Source organism: Neolamprologus brichardi, chromosome 11 (genome assembly GCF_056152115.1).
Source record: "Neolamprologus brichardi isolate AB-2024 chromosome 11, ASM5615211v1, whole genome shotgun sequence".
Classification (NCBI taxonomy): domain Eukaryota; kingdom Metazoa; phylum Chordata; class Actinopteri; order Cichliformes; family Cichlidae; genus Neolamprologus; species Neolamprologus brichardi.
Window position 1 is genome coordinate 19,458,169 of NC_142114.1, and position 19,387 is coordinate 19,477,555.

General features: G+C 38.8%; 2 protein-coding genes and 1 pseudogene across 2 annotated transcripts; all 3 read left to right on the plus strand.

Annotated features, from left to right (window-relative positions):
- Nucleotides 1-532: 532 nt before the first annotated feature.
- Nucleotides 533-2,193, plus strand: LOC148100540 (C-X-C chemokine receptor type 3-like; annotated as a pseudogene).
- Nucleotides 2,194-4,961: 2,768 nt separating this feature from the next.
- LOC102787858 (C-X-C chemokine receptor type 3-like) lies at nt 4,962-7,804 on the plus strand. The gene is made up of 3 exons (XM_087847791.1): nt 4,962-5,058; nt 5,920-6,273; nt 6,612-7,804. Exons 2-3 carry the CDS (start codon nt 5,923-5,925, stop codon nt 7,359-7,361), a joined length of 1,101 nt encoding a protein of 366 aa, XP_087703917.1. The 5' UTR covers nt 4,962-5,058; nt 5,920-5,922; the 3' UTR covers nt 7,362-7,804.
- Nucleotides 7,805-13,675: 5,871 nt separating this feature from the next.
- On the plus strand, nt 13,676-17,181 carry LOC148100541 (C-X-C chemokine receptor type 3-like). Its single transcript, XM_087847792.1, has 3 exons — nt 13,676-14,140; nt 14,819-15,253; nt 15,513-17,181. Exons 2-3 carry the CDS (start codon nt 14,822-14,824, stop codon nt 16,260-16,262), a joined length of 1,182 nt encoding a protein of 393 aa, XP_087703918.1. The 5' UTR covers nt 13,676-14,140; nt 14,819-14,821; the 3' UTR covers nt 16,263-17,181.
- The last annotated feature ends 2,206 nt before the right edge of the window (nt 17,182-19,387 follow it).

A 19,387-nucleotide genomic window follows, 5' to 3' on the forward strand; every position in this document is an offset into this window, starting at 1 on the left:
CAGATAACAAGGGAGTTGCAAGTTTCTATGTTTGCTTGAGGCTACCTGTCAAGCTTAATGGAAGATTAACTGCCAAAAACCATACACTGATTACTAAAATGTAAAAACACCCAGCTGGGAAATAATGAACAGAAAGTTTTGGAAACACCGGGTTAATCTTGTGCTTAATAACTGCATTATTTTTATCTAAAACATTGAGGAAGTGCCATGGTCCTTGGTCTTTGACCCAGTGTTTCGAGTTTGTTTTTCTTTGTCCTTAGTTAAGAGTAGTCTTATTTAAGATTTCCTGAGTTTTCCCAGGCTAATTCATCTCTTCTTATTTATTTCATGTGTTTTAAGCCCCCGGATTTCCTTGGAGTTCTTGGTTGGTTTTACTTCTGTCTCCCATGCTCTGCTCTAGTCCTGCTGCCAAATAGCTGCATATTACATAAAGAAAACAAAGGCTAACACAATGGAAAGCTGAAACTAAAATAAAGTAAAGCTTCACTTTCTGTTTTGGACCTTGCTAGAAATTCCAGAATTTTGTGTCACTATGGCGATTTCTGACATAAAATGGTGAATTACATGAATGACAAATAACAAATATTAATAATTGGCAATGAAGTGGCAATTTTGAGAAGAAGTTAAAGTGTTTATAACTCTTTTTGTGCATGAGGGGCTTTAAGCTACCAATCTGCGAGTGGGGTGTGTCTGTGTTAGGGTTTTCCTATGGGGAGATTTCAGCAAACTGGCTTCAAGTTCTCATATACAGCTTCTGAGGCACTGATGTATTTTTGTCTATTCTGTTTTTGTCTCCACAGTATATGGACATGGCACAGCTGCATGTGGATACTGCATGTGGATATCTTAAAGGAGTCGGATGACTATTGGGAATATGGCAGGAACAACACCCATGATTATGATTATGATGCAGCGAATACACTACAGTGTTTACAGTGTTAAACAGTACAGTGGATAATGTTCCTGTGGAAAGAGGCAGTGAGGCAGTGTGGGTCCCTGCTCTGTATGCTGTGGTGTTTTTTGTTGGAATCCTGGGAAATATTATTCTCCTGACAGTTCTGGTTCAAAAAAGGAGACAGTGGAGCCTATTGGACACCTTTATTCTCCACCTGAGTTTTGTGGACGTCCTCCTCCTGTTGATGCTGCCCTTCTGGGCTGCACAGATGACTCAGCTTTGTGACTGGTTCTTTGGGACTTTCAGCCATATGTTTGGGGTGTTTTCAGGGTAAGAACCAGATGTTGTGTGAAACAGAGACTGAAAGTGAAAACAAGATATTTTCAGTGAAGCTGTGAGAAAGCTGAACAGAGTCATTGTATTCAACAGGATGACAGTGACATCCACTGAGTATTTAACATTTATAAGGAAGAGAACAAGCTTAGAACAGCAGTTTAGAGTAGGACAGAAGTGAAAGGGAAGAAGTCGAGTGTAATTTTTATAGATGTTAGAGGTTTGTGTCTTACACTAAAAGTTCTCCCTGTCTTCTTCTAGCTCAACTACTACTGTGGGATCTTTCTGCTACTTTGCATCAGTCTTCAAAACTACCTCTCTGTCATCCGTGGCATCCAGTTGTATTCCCACAGGAGGCGCTGGTTAGTTCATATCAGCTGATGTTAGTCTGGCTTATCTCTGTCCTCCTCACTGCACCTGACTGGATTTTCCTGGTGGGTAAAAATAATTACACAGAAGATAATACTTGTGTTAATATCTACCCTCAATCTGGAACTGACTGGCAGTTGTGGTCACGCCTTCTACACCACATATTTGGCTTGGTGGTACCTGGACTCATGTTGATGATCTTTTGCTCACATATGTTATGGCGGCAGTGCAGCTGTAATGGCCTCCCAATGCAGAGAAATATCACCGTCATCCTGTCTCTGGTGGTCGTATTCTGTCTGTGTTGGATGCCGTACAACTTCATACTTATTTTGGACACTGTCCAGAACAGACTTCGGGATCCTCCTAACGATTCACATGAAGGTTCTGAAAGTTCACTAAAAAACCTTCTCATGGTCACCTCTGCGTTAGGCTGCCTTCATGCCAGCCTGAGGCCTCTGCTGTATCTCGGCCTGTGTGGAAACTTCAGGCAACACTTACTGGCCATGCTGAGATGTAATAAAACTGAACCAAAAGGCTCACTCTGGGATCTTGGTGTAGGCCAGAGACAGCAGCCTGATCACAGTCAGGTTCAGTAGGAAGAGCTGGAACAGATGATGGCTGTAGAGAATCCATTAGCTTAGTGAAGATGAACAGACAGAAATACCCTCTTGTGACTCAGATGTGAGCAAAATATTGTTACACTCCTGACTATGGATTGACAATTAATAAATTAACACTTTAATGGCCACACCAAGAAAACCCATTGAAACTGTTTTTCTTTGTATTTTTTATTCTTTTGACCAAGAATAACAATAATTCAAACGGAATTTAAATAGACGCCTCTCCCAAACGGTTACCTCTAATCAACATAATCGATGTAACACATACTCACACTATCTATGTTTTAATCTTCTTTTACTTTTCCTTTCAGCTGGGTCGCCAGAGCAGATTATCTGCTTTCATTTTCACCTATCCTCAGCATCCATCACTGTCACACCAACCCTCTTCATCGTCTCTTTCACTATATCCGTAAATCTCTTCTGTGGATTGCTCCTGATTGGCATCTCCACATTCAGCATCCTTTGTCCACTATATCTCCAATCTCTCCTCTGCATATGTCCAAAGCATGTCAGCCATGTCTCTCTAACTTTGTCTACAAACTGTTGAACCTGGGCCATCTCTCTGATGTACTCATTTCTAGTCTTGTTCACTCGAATGAAAATCGGAAAATCTCCAGCTCCTGTCCTTTAGTCAGTGCTCCCGAGTAGCCTTCAGACTGAAAGTAAAATCACATAAAGGAACATTTTGACTTATTTAATTGTTAATTTGTTAATTTTATTTTACTTTTGCTTTTAAGACTTTTTCGTAAAATGTGTGTTTATGTCTAAAACATTTTTATAATGTTCCACATGTTCTTTATACAGCTAAAACTTTTACATCAGCAAAAGTGCCATTATTATTCCCTCATCAACAATATACAGTATTTCCAAACTATGTACATTATTTTCCACCAATTATCCATATAGTTGATAGTAATTTTTTTAAGAGTTGGTTTTAAGTATGTCAATTTTAAGAATTGTTTGAACATGCTAAATGAACTGTGTAAATCTCTGTAGATTGTAAATATCAATTTTAAAAGATGTAGTGCTTTGTGGATAGTTTTAAAAAAAACTCTTTAAGAAATTTTGTGAGGAAAAAACTGCAATGAATTTAATTATTTCATCAATTAGCAAAAATTTATTTATCTTCTAAAATTGAAAGTAAAAATCCTCATTTAAGAGTGCTTTGGGATCCACATCGTCTGGAAATCCTGCTATTTCCAAAAGCAGCATGGATACAAATTCGGTGTAATACACTTGAGTCCCCGAATAAAACAGATGGAGTTGTATACCAGTCTTATTTAAAGGACTGCTTTTATTCAGTCACAGTTCTGTGTAACAGAAAGCATTACGACATTAAAACATTCAATTTTGTACCAGTCACTAGGAAACTGTTACTTACTCTGTACTCTATTGTAACTTTGTACTGTCCACTTTCTACTGTAGCAAAACAAATTTCCCACATGTGGGACTAATAAAGGTTATCTTATCTTATCTTACTCTCATACTGATCAGTTGGCCAAACAATAATCAAGCCTGAAAGTTACATTGTCTTGAAAAAGTATTCATATTTTTTTTAACTTTTCCACATTTTCTCACATTACAATCACAAACCAAAATGTATTTTATTCAGATTGTATCTGATAGACCAACATAAAGTGGTGCAAAATTGTGAACTGGGAGTAAAATGATACATGGTGTTAAACATTTTTTTTTTACAAATTTGAAACATGTGGCATGCATTTGTATTCAGTCCCCTGAATCAATACTTTATCAAACCACCTTTTGCTGCAATTACAGCTGCAAGTCTTTTCAGATATGTCTCTGCAGACTATATTTTTTGCTCATTTCTTTTTTCCAAAATAGCTTCAGTTCGGTCAGACTGGATGGAGAGCCTCTGTTAACGGCAATTTTCTAGTCTCACCAGAGATTCACAATAGTAATTACATCTGGACCCCTGCTTGAGTCATAATCCTTTTGCAGCCTTGAACAGGTTGAACATCATGTGGCTGCCACCACTATGTTTGATGGTGGGGATGGGGTGCAGTGTTAGTTTTCCACCACACTGCATTTTGCATGTAGGCATGTCAAGCCTGTCAGTTTAGGTGGATGAGCATGCCTTGGTAGTTTGCAGTTGTGCCACACTCTTTCCATTTTCAGATGAGGCATTAAACATTGCTTTGTGAGATGTTCAGAGTTTGGGAAATGTTTCTATAACCTATCCCTGCTTTAAACTTTTTCATAACTTCATCCCCATCCTGTCTGGTGCATTCCTTAATCTTCATGATGCTTTTTGTTCACTGATGATCACCAACAAATCTCTGAAACCTTCACAGAACACCTGTATTTAAAGTGAGATGTTCTTATCTCTGAGTTCTGGCGTTTTGCAACATATTTCTCTTTGTATCGATCAAAGTTTGTCTTTGGATATTGACTGCTTTGTCAGTTATTTTTAGCCCAGTCTTTGTACCAAACCATTTTCAAAGGAATGCATTTTCTTTTAATTCAATTAATCCAAATTTGACAATTTCGATTAAAATTCAATTCCTCGAACAGGTGAAGTCAGGTGACTGTTAAAACGACTGTGCCCTTGCCCTGCATCCCATCTCACAAAGTCATGTTGTCAACAGCTCCCTCTAGTGTTAGAAGCGCTTTATGTGGGGTTTTAACAGTTTTTTTTTTTTGGCCTGCACTCTACGTCAACCCAGGCAAAGCGAGAAACATCCGACCAGTACTGATCCTTTAACACTGGTTTACTTGGAGTTGAAGCGGTAGGACATACTGAGGTCCTGCTTTTAGTATCATCGGTCCACAGCGCTCAAGAACCTTCTCAAACTCTGCAGCTGAAGCTCTTTATGTGAAGTAAGTGCATTTGTTTGCATATATCATCCCTCCTACAATATGTCTTTTAACATTATGAACATTTTACTGGCAGCCATGGAAGTTACTGATAATTCTGTCTACTTTCTGTTTGCAATAACTGTGTGTGCAAGCTTAGCTGGTTTTGTAGAAGCTTTATTTTAACAACGGTAAAAAGGAAAGCTGGGAGGCAGTTTGATAGATTAAAAGTGTGTGTGTGTGTGTGTGTGTGTGTGTGTGTGTGTGTGTTTTATTAATGAAATTTGCACATCTCTCTTACGCAATGTCAGTCTTACCTTCAGTGTTTTTTACTAACTTAATTTTTACTGTTCTTTGGTTTTTATCTCTGTTGTAAATGTATTAATTCCTACTCTATCTCACAGTATAAGCCTGTTACCAAGGGGCACTTTTCTATAACCGTGTTGTTTATTTCTTGTGAATTGTAGACTGTACTATTTTTTACTTTTTATTATGTTGCTGTAACACAACAATTTCCCTTGTGGGATCAAAAAAGTGTGTGTGTGTGTGTGTGTGTGTGTGTGTGTGTGTGTGTGTGTGTGTGTGTGTGTGTGTGTGTGTGTGTGAATGAGTGAGTGACTGACTAAGGAGAACTGTACTTTCCGTTTATGTCCACTCCACGATTTCTACATCACACCATATGAGTTGTGATGTGTTTGTGTATGTATTATAAAGGCTCATCTGAGCTTCCCAAAGGGAAATGTCAGGGAACTGACTTCACTTTTACCCAGAGAGAAGGAGAGAGTGGAATCTATTCTGGCATAGAGCTTCTGAGGCACTGCAGCACTTTTGTATTCTCTCTGTGTTTCAACACTTGTGTTTTGACTTTTTGTTTTGGTTCAACAGAACATGAATATGAGTACAGATGATCTGGATGTGAACAGTGGAATTGACTATGACCCTAACATCACCTATGACTATCCAGGGGATGAGTCTTTTGTGGAAAAAGGCAGTGAGGCAGTGTGGGTCCCTGCTCTGTACTCCATAGTGTTTTTTGTTGGAATCCTGGGAAATATTATTCTCCTGAAAGTTCTGGTTCAAAAGAGGAGACTGTGGAGCCTATCGGACACCTTTATTCTCCACCTGAGTATTGCGGACATCCTCCTCCTGTTAATGCTGCCCTTCTGGGCTGCACAGACAACTCAGCTTTGTAACTCGTTTTGGGGGATTTTCAGCTGGGTCTTTGGGGTCGTTTTCAAGGTAAGAACCAGATGTTGTGTGAAACAGAGACTGAAAGTGAAAGTAAGACATTTTCTGTGAAGCTGTGAGAAAGCTGTTTTGGCTTGAATTATATTTGGCTGCACTCTGTCATTTCCTGCTGTTTGCAGATTCTTGGCAGAACATGCAGAACAGAATCATTGTACTCAACAGCATGACACGTGACATCCTCTGAGTACTTAAAACATGTTTAAGATGAGAACAAGCTTAGAACAGCAGTTTAGAGTAGGACAGATGTGAAAGGGAAGAAGTCGAGTGTAATTTTTATAGATGTTAGAGGTTTGTATCTTACACTAAAAGTTCTCCCTGTCTTCTTCTAGCTCAACTACTTCTGTGGGGTCCTTCTGCTGGTTTGCATCAGTCTTCAGAACTATCTGTCATCCATTCGTGGCATCCAGTTATATTCCCACAGGAGGCGCTGGTTAGTTCATATCAGCTGCCTGTTAGTCTGGCTTATCTCTGTCCTCCTCACTGCACCTGACTGGATTTTCCTGGTGGTTAAAAATAATTACACAGAAGAGAAAACATGTGTTCACATCTACCCTCAATCTGGAACTGACTGGCAGTTGTGGTCACGCCTGCTACACCACATATTTGGCTTGGTGCTACCTGCATTCATGCTGATAATCTTCTCACATATGCTATGGCGGCAGTGCAGCTCTAATGGGGCCCGAATGCAGAGAAATATCACCGTCATCCTGTCTCTGGTGGGCGTATTCTGTCTGTGTTGGATGCCGTACAACTTCATACTTGTTTTGGACACTGTCCAGAACAGACTTCAGAAACATCTTAACGATTCACATGGAGGTTCTGAAGGTTCACTAAAAACACTTCTCATGGTCACCTCTGCTATAGGCTGCCTTCACGCCAGCCTGAGGCCTCTGCTGTATCTCGGCCTGTGTGGAAACTTCAGGCAACACTTACTGGCCATGCTGAGATGTAATAAAACTGAACCAAAAGGCTCACTCTGGGATCTTGGTGTAGGCCAGAGACAGCAGCCTGATCACAGTCAGGATCAACAGGAAGAGCTGAAACAGATGACGGTTGTAGAGAATCCGTTAGCTTATTGAAGATGAACAGAGAAACATGCTTTCTTCTGACTCAGATGTGAGCAGCATGTTGTTTCACTCCTGAGAGGATGTGGATTCAATCTCATGTCAAGGCATGAGTTCAAGGGCTGGAGGACTTTATTCTGTGTAACTGACAAGTAGATATGTATCTACAAAAACTACTTTCACATTTCACTATAATGCTAAGGTTTTGGAGATCCATCATGGTGACTCATACTAATCCAAAAGCACAAAATGTAGATCTTTCTTATTATTTTAAATAAAAATATATAGTTTTATTTATCAATAGTGAAATATCTGTGCTGTTAGTCAACTGATTTCAACACATTTATCATTAAGCTAATGCTGTAATCATTGAAAGTTGATATACTGCAAACTGTTATCTGTGATAGTATTACTGACTTCTTACATTAAACAACACATAAACACTTTTTGTAACTTTATTGCCATAAACATAGTTTCATGTTTCTTTTGTCATTGTCATTGGTGGGCAACTCCAGGCGTCGAGGGCCGGTGTCCTGCAGGTTTTAGATATCATCCAGGGTCAACACACCTGAATAATTCGTTCATTACCAGGCCTGTGGAGAATTTAGCCATTTAAATCAGCTGTGTTGGATCAAGGGCACATCTTAAACCTGCAGGATACCGGCCCCTCGAGGCCTGGAGTTGCCCATCCCTGTGCTCTGTTTTCACTCTGCTTGAAACGGTGAAGATGTCAATTACTTCATATTCAGCAACATTATTTATTTACATTATTTTTTTGCACCCAAACACACACAAATACTTTGGAACAGCCTTTTAACCAAAAATTAAACTTAGCATTTAAAAGCATATTTACTCATTTAAATGTTCATTACATTTACACTACATTTTTATCAGATTTTTTTTTTTTTTGCTGAATTTTGTTCAAGATGTGTGTTTTATATTTAAAACTGCATTGTTTTTTATTATGTTACAAATGTGTCAACAAACATTTTTCACTTTTTTTCAAACTGCTAAATTTGTTAATACAGCTCATCAGAATTTAACAATTAAAAAAATCACTAACATGCACCATAAACACTTTTTAGATCAGCATCAATGCTTTTTCAATAAGGAGAGATCACTTGTAAGGATTACAATGATGTATTTGGTGATTAGAGTCCAATGACTCATCATGGCAGAACCGAATCCCAGTGATTGAGTTTTTAACAGGATCCCCTCAGAGTGTAGACACTGGTGGAGGTGGTGAAGATGAAAACTGAGGGTTGAGTAGAGCTCTGGCTAAGGTGTCTGAGGTGTAGCTGGGTAGGAGGCGAGTTGCATAAAAGAGAGTCTGAAAGGGAGAATGATGGAGTGGACAGATTTAAACCGAAGCAGAGGCTGATTGGCTCAAAGAAGGCGAGTGCGAAGATGATTGGACTAGAATAATGATGTCACTTTTGAGATTAGCAGCGTGGGAAAGCGGTAGACACACCCAGGAAAGCAGGCAAGTGTGTGATTACAGATCTTCTGTATTGAATTTACACATAAGCTTTATTACTACAGCCCTAATGGTGATCTTCATTATCACCAGCAATACACAGCATTTCCAGAATACATGCATTGTTATTATGCCACAAAAATTAAATAGAAAAGCTTTTACAGCTTTCAGCCCTGCAGCCTGTGTTTTTCAATTTCCATATTCATAAAAAACCCTAAATATCTCTGGGAGATGAATAAAGTAGAACTGTGCATATGTGCTTATTTACTACGCTGAGAGCTAAGGAGAAAAAACTGATCATGGTTAAAATACAGAATTCAGTTATGCTATTTGGTGAATAGACTTTGACCCAGGATGAGTGAATACAGATCTTTGTTATTGAACTTGCACATAAGCTTCATTTGTATAAACTAGTGACAGAGAAAAAGTAGCAGTGTCAGTAGCCATAATTTCAGCACCACACCTCATTTACTTTATTGCAGTATGCACTGTAAAAAAAATCTCTCTGCATGACTTATATACCTCTAATATATCTTCTACAGATTTGTTTTGTTGTTGTTTCCATATATACCAAAATGTAGTAAATATCCATATTGCTTTTTTATCCATAGTTGTTTTGTTGTAGTTTGTTTTAAATAAAGCATTTTTGAAGCACAGTGGAGACATGTTAAAATGAACTGTGCATAGTAAATTTGAATTTTTCACTTTTACGATGCTGACTGTATGAAGAGTTTTTTTAAGACAAAATTTAATTATATGAAAAATAAGCATTTTGTCTATGAAAATAAATTTAGCCTTTAGTATTGTAAGTAAAATCCTCACCTGATGATACCTTCCAGGAATATTCCAACTATAAAGGGTATAGTTCAGGGTGGGATCCACATCCCCTGGAAATCCTGTTATTTTTAAAAGGATGTCTAAAAATGAACAGACCTTAACTGAACTCACCTAGGTCTCCAAATAACACAAGTGGAGATGTACACCTCCACTTGTGTTATTTGGAGACGTTCAAAGGATTGCTTTCAGTCGCTTAGAATTACAGCAAACCCCAATTAGTACTTTTTCTACTCTGGATTTTGTTATATGTTTTTAATTATGTTTGTTTGTACATATTTTTACAGGTTTGAGTTTTAGGTTTGATGTCTTACATATATGTGTATTATCAAGTTATTTTTTGTAAGTTTTAGGTTGTTTTCAACAAAAAGGTGAATGAAAGCTAATTCATCTGCCGTCATTCCTCCAAATAAAGTAAATCAAACAAACTAGAGGCTTCAAACAGGACCTGAATCATGGAGTACACAGAGGAATTTACCAACTGTTCTGTGTTTTTTCAACTGTTGTGCACTATTTTGATAGCTGTTTCCAATGCAATAGTTTTATCAGCAAGTGAGTCCAATTTCATAGAATGATCACCAAAGATTCCTTTAATTAGTCTGTTGGCCATGTGGGTGTACTTTTAATGCTGCAAACAGACTTGATTGTGCTAGGTTTATGTTACACTGCTAATAAATGCAGTGTAACATACAGAAAACAACAAAGTAGCCACTTCTTCTTTCAGGTTATATAACACAAAAAATATACAAACATACATTGGATGTGCTGATGTTTTTGGCTTCGTGTCCATTCATGTCCATTTTGTAGACTTGATAAGATTTGTTTGATATCAAGGGAGAGGGGGGGGGGGCGTCAGATTGACCAGAACACAGAGACCTGGGAATGCTCAGGAGCCGATACCGGAATTCCACACCCACGAAGGCATACAGAATCAGATGTTGTGACTGAACAAGCTTTGTTGCTCGTGTCAAAATGAAATGTTTCCAGCGTGTGATATTGTGCAGCGTCCAACAGAGGAAGAAAACCACAATAGCTGCCATAATAATCTTAAAAGCTTTCTGCTTTTTAAATCCCTGGGTACCACGCCACAGCTGATCCATGCTGCAGGTGTAACAGAAGATCATGATGGCTGAAGAAAGCATTAAGACCACTATTTCATAAATCAATGTGATTCAAGCTTCCAAGAATCTACTGCCTGTTGGCCAAACTTGGGATAGCTGTGAACACACTCTTTTCTACCTCATCTTTCATCCAACACATCTTCTAAAAAATCCAGTCAGAGAAAGGAAGAAGCATTGACTGGCCTGAATGACCCAAGGCTTCTTTGGAAATACATCTAGTGTGGATGATGGACTGGTAGCAGTCCAGACTGTTTCAAACCAGGAAACCCATAATAGAAGCTGATCTAAATGTACCAAGAAATAAACGCAACCTCTGCTAAATGATACAGGTACAGGTACAGGCACTTTCAAAGCATCTTCACTCCATCACAATACTTACTGTAAAAATTGTTCCAATGACATGTTTCCTATTGCTACCCTACAAGTTTACTCCAGGAAACCCTCACACAGTACAGTATGCAGATGACAAGGTCATTTACCATAAAATGTCATTGACAGAAAAACACAATTATTCATTTCACTAACAAAATGTAGGAAGAAGCAGTAAGGTGTTGTTAGTGAATGGCATCTATTTTGCTGTTGTCTACTTGGAGGGAGGGGCAGCATAAGTGACAGAGATGCCACCAGGATCACAAAACTAATCTGCAAGGCCACAGTCATCATTGGTCTGAAATTGGAGGTGTTTGAGTCAGTGAGGGACACGAGGTCACTGAACAAACTGCCCTCCATCATGGACAACCCATCACAACAGCTCCACTCCACACTTCTCAGCCAGCAGAGCTCCTTCCCCCTCAGACTGATTCAACCTCGCTGCCATAAAGAACTCTACAGGAAATCATTCCCACCGTTCTCTATGAAGCTGTTATTAACTCTTCGTTCTGTGACAGGTGAACACACCTGCCAGGCACAAAATCCCAAACATGTTTTATATTTTACTTTCATTCAGCTGTTCTTCTTACATTTACTGTATAAATATTTTTTATTAATGAAATTTGCACTTCTCTCTTACACAATGTCAGTCTTATCTTCACTGTTTTTTACTAACTTAATTTTTACTGTTCTTTGGTTTTTATCTCTGTTGTAAATGTATTAATTCCTACTCTATCTCACAGTATAAGCCTGTTACCAAGAGGCACTTTTCTATAACTGTGTTGTTTATTTCTTGTGAATTGTAGACTGTACTATTTTTTTTTTTTTACTTTTTATCATGTTGCTGTAACACAGCAATTTCCCTTGTGGGACCAAAAAAGTATCTATCTGTCTGTCTGTGCAAATAAAAAAACATTGTTTAAGCTGTAAACTGAGCTCACTTGCAGGTGTGACAATAAATCCCAGGTGTTGTTGAATTCTTTATTATAGATAACTGCATGTGTCGCCATAGTGTAGTGGTTACCAATTTACCTGACATTCAAAAGATTCCCAGTTTTTTGTCTGTCCCCATGCCTGTATGGGACAGGAGCATCAGGAAGTGAATTTAGAATTGTAATAAAATAAATTAACCAAATAAAACTGCCATATCAAATATACAGATGCACTTGTCGTGATAACCCTTAAGGAAATAAGAGAGTGTGTGAAAGTACCGTCTATATTATAGAAAATTTTACTGACACATACACTGTAAAATTTCATTAGTTCCCAGAACTTAAAAAAAACCTATGCAAACTCGTTGCCTCAAAAAATTTGAGTAAAACTTACTTAAGATGACTAAGTTAGGGCAACTAATTGGTTTTGAGCAGTTTGGCGCTGAGACGGTGTGGGTATAATGATGGAAAGAGAAACCTTTTAGTCAAGAGTGACTCATGACTAAGCCACTGCAACACAACTGCACGCTTACTTGAAGCATCCTGTCAAGTGTAACGAAGGACTAACTGTCAAGATAAAAAAAAAAAACGTAACCATCAAAAACAATACAATGATTGCTAAATGTGAAAACACAGACTTGGAGGTAACCATGCATGAATCAGCAAATAAGGGAAACGTCTAAAACGTCTTTCTGCCTCACATAGTTCATGAAAGAAATGATTCAAACTCCAAAGAGCAGTTAATAGAAGAAGTAACAATCCAGAAAGGTTTAAAAAGACCTGGTTTATTCAATATTTTGAATTGAATTTATTTATTTAATAACATCGTAATTTGTATGGAAAATATTTATTTAAACAATCTGCATGTAGTTGTTGTTACGATATTGCTTCAGGGAGCAGACATGACACAGTCTTTTAGGTTTTGCCATCACTTTTTATCATGCGCTCGACACCACCCTCCTGTGGCTTCCACATGAACTGCACCTTAAACAACAACTTCACGCATATCATGACAGCTGTCAGGTCTAAATGTTAAAATATCTGACTTAAAAGTGTTTAAACTAAATAAAAATACTTTGAAGTACATCAAAAAGTTCCAGAGACATTATGATGACTACCTAATAATTCCTGAAATGAAATCTATAAGAGAAGTTCAAAGGACAAAGTCTGCAGACTTTTTAAGGGGTCCCTAACATACTTTGTCGATGGTCATTATTTAAGGTTGAATTTAAATAATACTTCAAGATAAGTGCCCAAATAAATCAAATGATAACTGATTTATGATAATTACTTTATTAACAGATGTCTTTGAGCCAGTGTTTCCTTAGGACTTTTCTTATTTATGATTTCTTGTGTCTAGTTAGATCTCCCAACTGCCCACCCCATCTCACAATATCACAATATCAACAGCTCCCTCTAGTTTAGTAGCTCTTTATTCGATTATCTTTGTTTGCTGAAATCTAGTGGATCATATAAACTAGTAACGCGGAAGTGACGTTACGTGGTTTTTCGAAACAAACCACCTGTTTTTCTTATTAAAGCGGATGTCACAGAGACTAAGCCAGTGTTACGCGTCTGTATGAGCGCTATTAAACCACAGAGCCTCGTCTTTTTGTAAACGCATCTTTCTTTGAGATTTTTAGTTGTATCTGTTGCAGTTAAATTGTTATAATGCAATATTTTATTGTGAAAAACAACGAGGTGAGGCGTGATGAACCACAAAATCCCAGTGGAATAGAAGTTAAGATGTTTATAAGTCCTTTCTGTGCATGAGAGGCTTTAAGGTACGAGTCCGCATCGTCTGCATGATTGTGAGTGAAGATTCTTTGCTGAGCTCAGCTTTTCTTATCGTCTCGTTTACCATGACCCTTGTTTTTTATAGATTGAGTACTCAGCACGTGCGAGTTTTCTGTATTACAGTTTTATGATTCCTAAATTTTGAGCGCAAACGCAGCTTCTTAAGAGATTTCAGAGAAATAATGTATCTCTTCACCTGAGCATCATCGGTCCACAACGCGGAAAAAGCTTCCCAAACTTTGCAGCTGAAGCTCTTTATGTAAAGTAAGTGCATTTGTTTGCATATATTAGCCCTCATGCAATATGAATATATGACTTTTGTAAAGTGTTTTAACGTTACGCCCATTTTTCTTGCAGCTATTGAAGCTGCTCATAATTATCAGGCACGTCCCTTTCAGTTTCTTTTTGTATCAGCTTGCAAAAACTGTGTCGGCAGGCTTAACGTTCCTAATCTTTAACTCCTGACTGTCCATTTCAACATCACTCAATAACAAAGCTGCGAGACATTCTTGTAGATTTTAAGTGTGTGTGTGTGTGTGTGTGTGTGTGTGTGTGTGTGTGTGTGTGTGTGTGTGTGTGTGACAGAGAGAGAGAGAAAGGGGGGGGGGAGCGACAACGGAGTACTGTACTTTCCGTTTATGTCCACTCCAAGATTGCTACATCACACAGAAAGAGAGACAGAGGAATCTATTCTGACATAGAGCTTCTGAGGCACTGCAGCACTTTTATCTTCTCTCTGTGTTTCAACACTTGTGTTTTGACTTTTTGTTTTGGTTCAACAGAACATGAATATGAGTACAGATGATCTGGATGTGAACAGTGGAATTGACTATGACCCTAACATTAACTATCACTATCAGATGAGCCTTTTGTGAAAAGAGGCAGTGAGGCAGTGTGGGTGGCACTGATGTATTTTCTTCTGTCCTGTTTTTGTCTCCACAGTATATGGACATGGCACAGCTGCATGTGGATACCGACGGAATCTTAAAGTCCGATGACTATTTGGAATATGGCCAGAACAACACCCATGATTATGATTATGATTACGATGCAGCGAATACAGTGAATAACACTACAGTGTTTACAGTGTTTAACGGTACAGTGGATAATGTTCCTGTAGAAAGAGGCAGTGAGGCAGTGTGGGTCCCTGCTCTGTATGCTGTGGTGTTTTTTGTTGGAATCCTGGGAAATATTATTCTCCTGACAGTTCTGGTTCAAAAGAGGAGACTGTGGAGCCTATCGGACACCTTTATTCTCCACCTGAGTTTTGTGGACATCCTCCTCCTGTTAATGCTGCCCTTCTGGGCTGCACAGACAAGTCAGCTTTGTGACTGGTTTTGGGGGATTTTCAGCCGGGTCTTTGGGGTTGTTTTCAAGGTAAGAACCAGATGTTGTGTGAAACAGAGACTGAAAGTGAAAGTAAGACATTTTCTGTGAAGCTGTGAGAAAGCTGAACAGAGTCATTGTACTCAACAGGATGACATCCTCTGAGTACTTAAAACATGTTTAAGATGAGAACAAGCTTAGAACAGCAGTTTAGAGTAGGACAGAAATGAAAGGGAAGAAGTCAAGTGTAATTTTTATAGATGTTAGAGGTTTGTATCTTACACTAAAAGTTCTCCCTGTCTTCTTCTAGCTCAACTACTACTGTGGGATCTTTCTGCTGGTTTGCATCAGTCTTCAGAACTATCTGTCATCCATCCGTGGCATCCAGTTGTATTCCCACAGGAGGCGCTGGTTAGTTCATATCAGCTGCTTGTTAGTCTGGCTTATCTCTGTCCTCCTCACTGCACCTGACTGGATTTTCCTGGTGGGTAAAAATAATTACACAAAAGATAATACTTGTGTTAATATCTACCCTCAATCTGGAACTGACTGGCAGTTGTGGTCACGCCTGCTACACCACATATTTGGCTTGGTGGTACCTGGACTCATGTTGATGATCTTTTGCTCACATATGCTACGGCGGCAGTGCAGCTGTAATGGGGCCCGAATGCAGAGAAATATCACCGTCATCCTGTCTCTGGTGGTCGTATTCTGTCTGTGTTGGATGCCGTACAACTTCATACTTGTTTTGGAAACTCTCCAGAACAGACTTCGGGATCCTCCTAACGATTCACATGAAGGTTCTGAAAGTTCACTAAAAACCCTTCTCATGGTCACCTCTGCGTTAGGCTGCCTTCACGCCAGCCTGAGGCCTCTGCTGTATCTCGGCCTGTGTGGAAACTTCAGGCAACACTTACTGGCCATGCTGAGATGTAGTAAAACTGAACCAAAAGGCTCACTCTGGGATCTTGGTGTAGGCCAGAGACAGCAGCCTGATCACAGTCGAGATCAACAGGAAGAGCTGAAACAGATGACGGTTGTAGAGAATCCGTTAGCTTAGTGAAGATGAACAGAGAAACATGCTTTCTTTTGACTCAGATGTAAGTAGAACAACTTTACACTCCCGAGAGGAAGTGAATGCAGTTTCATGTCATGAGTTCAAGGGCTGGAGGATGTTATTCTGTGTAACTGACAAACAGATGTTTATATATAAAAAATGACTCTCACATTCCAGACATGCATCATGGTGACATATGTTCACCCACAAGGGTTAAAAGTAGATCTGTGTGTAAGTATCTGTGTGATGAAGACGAAGAGCTGAAACAGATGATGGGTGTAGAGAACCAGTCAGTTTAGGGAAGATGAACAGAGAAACATACTCTTTCGTGAGAAAGCTCAGATGTGATCAGGATGATGTTACTGTCATGGTACTGGGTCATTGACCCACAGCTTTGAGTTTATTTAGGTCCATAACGTGTTGTGTAGAATGTGTTTTGCAGTGTTTGGTCTTGTTCTTTCTGTATAGAGTTATTGCTATTCTTATGTTCAGTTTGAAGCCCTGATGCTAGTTTGTAATCTATTGAGGGTTTTTTTTTTCCTTTCGGGTCATGTTTGCCTTGGTATTGCCTCTGTGTGTCCTCCTCAGTATCTCCTGCGTTTATTTGCCACCCAGTGGAGTCTGTCTTGTCTTGTTTATTTGCCTGTTTCCACAGGCATGTGGGCATCTGTGTGTGTGTCTGGTTTCCCTCACCCTCTCTGTCCCTCACTCTCTCACCCTCGTTCTGTGTCTCCCTAGTCGTGTCTCTGAGTTTCGTCTCCCTTTGCTTACATGTCCTGCCTGGGTCTCTATGTGAGTGTCACTTGTTGTTTTATTTTGACAGTACCTTATCTCATGTGTGTTATGTTCAGTTTGGGTTCCCTTGTTTTGTCAGTCAGATTTGTTCCTGATGTCTTTCCACCTGTTGTCCATCCTCTCCTAATCCGGTGTATTTAAGTCCTCAGATTGTTTCTGTTTGTTGTCCGTCTTTATGTTGGTCCTCCTGTCATGGAGCCTGAGGGGCAGCACTGGTAGTCGCCAGTATTTTTACATCTTGATTTCATTGTTGTAGCATGGGTACTGGGAATGTGCAGACAGGAGACCGGATGACATGAGCATGTAGTGTTGTTTGTTTTTGTTGGCAGATTTTAATCCTGCTCTAAATGTGTCTTATGCTTAAAACTGATTCACAAATATTTTAAAAAGAATTATAGTGGAATAGTCTTTAACCTGACTAGCAATAAAATAAGTTTGCATTTAAAATGTTTACTTTTCTTTTGTTTACATAGCAGATCTTTGCTCAAAATGTGTGCTTATGTCTAAAACATTTTTTCTAATTTTGCACATATTACAGTGCACATTCCTTAGATTTTATATTTTTTTAAAGTGTTAAGTCTTTTGTTTGTTTGGGTTTTGTTTTGTTTTGTTTTGTTGTGTTTTTTACAGCTCAGCAAATTAAGATTCAGAAACTCACTAACATACAACCAAAACACCTTTTAGACCAATAATGGCATTTTCAAATTACATGCATTATTATTATTATGTCACTTAAATTAAGTGTAAACGCTGTTATGTGCTTTGTGTTTTACAACCCTACATTCTTGTATATGATAACCTCAGAGAAGCTATAAGTGAGGAAAGGTAGCTGTGGTAGCTGTGTTTGCACGCTGCAAAGGGGCTCTACTTTTAGCATCACACCTGCCTCCATTTCCTTCAGAATGCACTGTCAAGATTCTTTCTGTGTCTCTAATATATCTCTTATCTCTTCTGCAGATATGCTTTGATGTTAATGATTTCCTATATACCAAAATGTATCAAATAATAATAATTGGGAAATAAAAGGAAACAGATACATAATGTTCAATGTGTGATGTGTATTTCTTTTCAGGGTCCACAACCAGCCTGATAAAACTGTGTTCTTTTAGTTGGAAACAAAGTAAAGCTCTTTGTTTTTCTTGGTGAATTTTTTATTATAGAAAACTGCATGCGTGCAAAAGAGCCCCAGGTTGGTACTGTCCCATGCCTAGACACGATGGGACAAGTGCATCAGGGTATTTGGCATTTAAACAAAACAAACAAGTTTAAAAACAAAAACAAAAAACGGCCATATCAAATACGCAGATCCACTTGCTGTTATGGCCCTTTAGGAAATAAGAGTGTGGGAAAATACCATGTATATTGTAGAAAACTCCCTGACACAAAGTTTGGAGCTGAGATGTTCTGGATATGATGATAGAAAGAGAAACCTCAGAAGAGGTTGTTATTTTTTTAATCTTCTGTACCTTGTAGCTGACATCAGGTCTGGCTTGATTACAGAATTATGTCATTTAATTACACCTCAAATTATTTTTGAGGGGATTTCTTTACTCTTTTACTTAGAATGGTGAAACTGTAGTCATACAAATGAGGTGGAGGAGAGTCAAACATTGCAGTAAGAAAGTAAAGGCTCAGACGAGGACGTACCATCTTTTGAGCCTGAAAAGAGGGAACACGATGGCCTCCAAAGTCCATTGTGGGTAACAAGTAGTGTACAAGTTAGGGCTCTAAAGTTGTGAAATTTGGTTTCTCAACTGGCATATACGCACTGACCTGTGCAGGGAATCAATCCAGTTTAAGTGTTGTTGAAAGTTAACTGACAAAGACGGGAGGCTCACAATTCAAAACATTTTTATCATATATCCTATTAATCAAAGAGGATAAAGAAAGCAAGTGTGTGTGTGTGTGTGTGTGTGTGTGTGTGTGTGTGTGTGTGTGTGTGTGTGTGTGCGTGCGTGCGTGCATGTGAGCCGTACAATTAATACTTGTTATTATGGATGGTATGGGTGCCAGCACATTGTTCATGCTAAGGCACCTTAAAAGCTTATATGTCTTCCTCTGAGCTTTCACCTTCCTGCTCTAATGTCTCGCCTTCCTCTACCTCATGACAGCAGTAAGTCTGACTTCCCTTCCACACTTTCAAGTAAAATCTGCATATAAATGTCCCCAACAGAGGACAAAATTGTAATTCTGGGTTTCAGAGGATAATAAATGTGAGCATAATTTATTCTCAGAAGCCACTATAACTAGATAAAGTTAAGAAGACAGAGGACCACACATTGAACAACTGAGATGAAACACACTGAGTGCTGCATTGAGTTAAACTTAATATT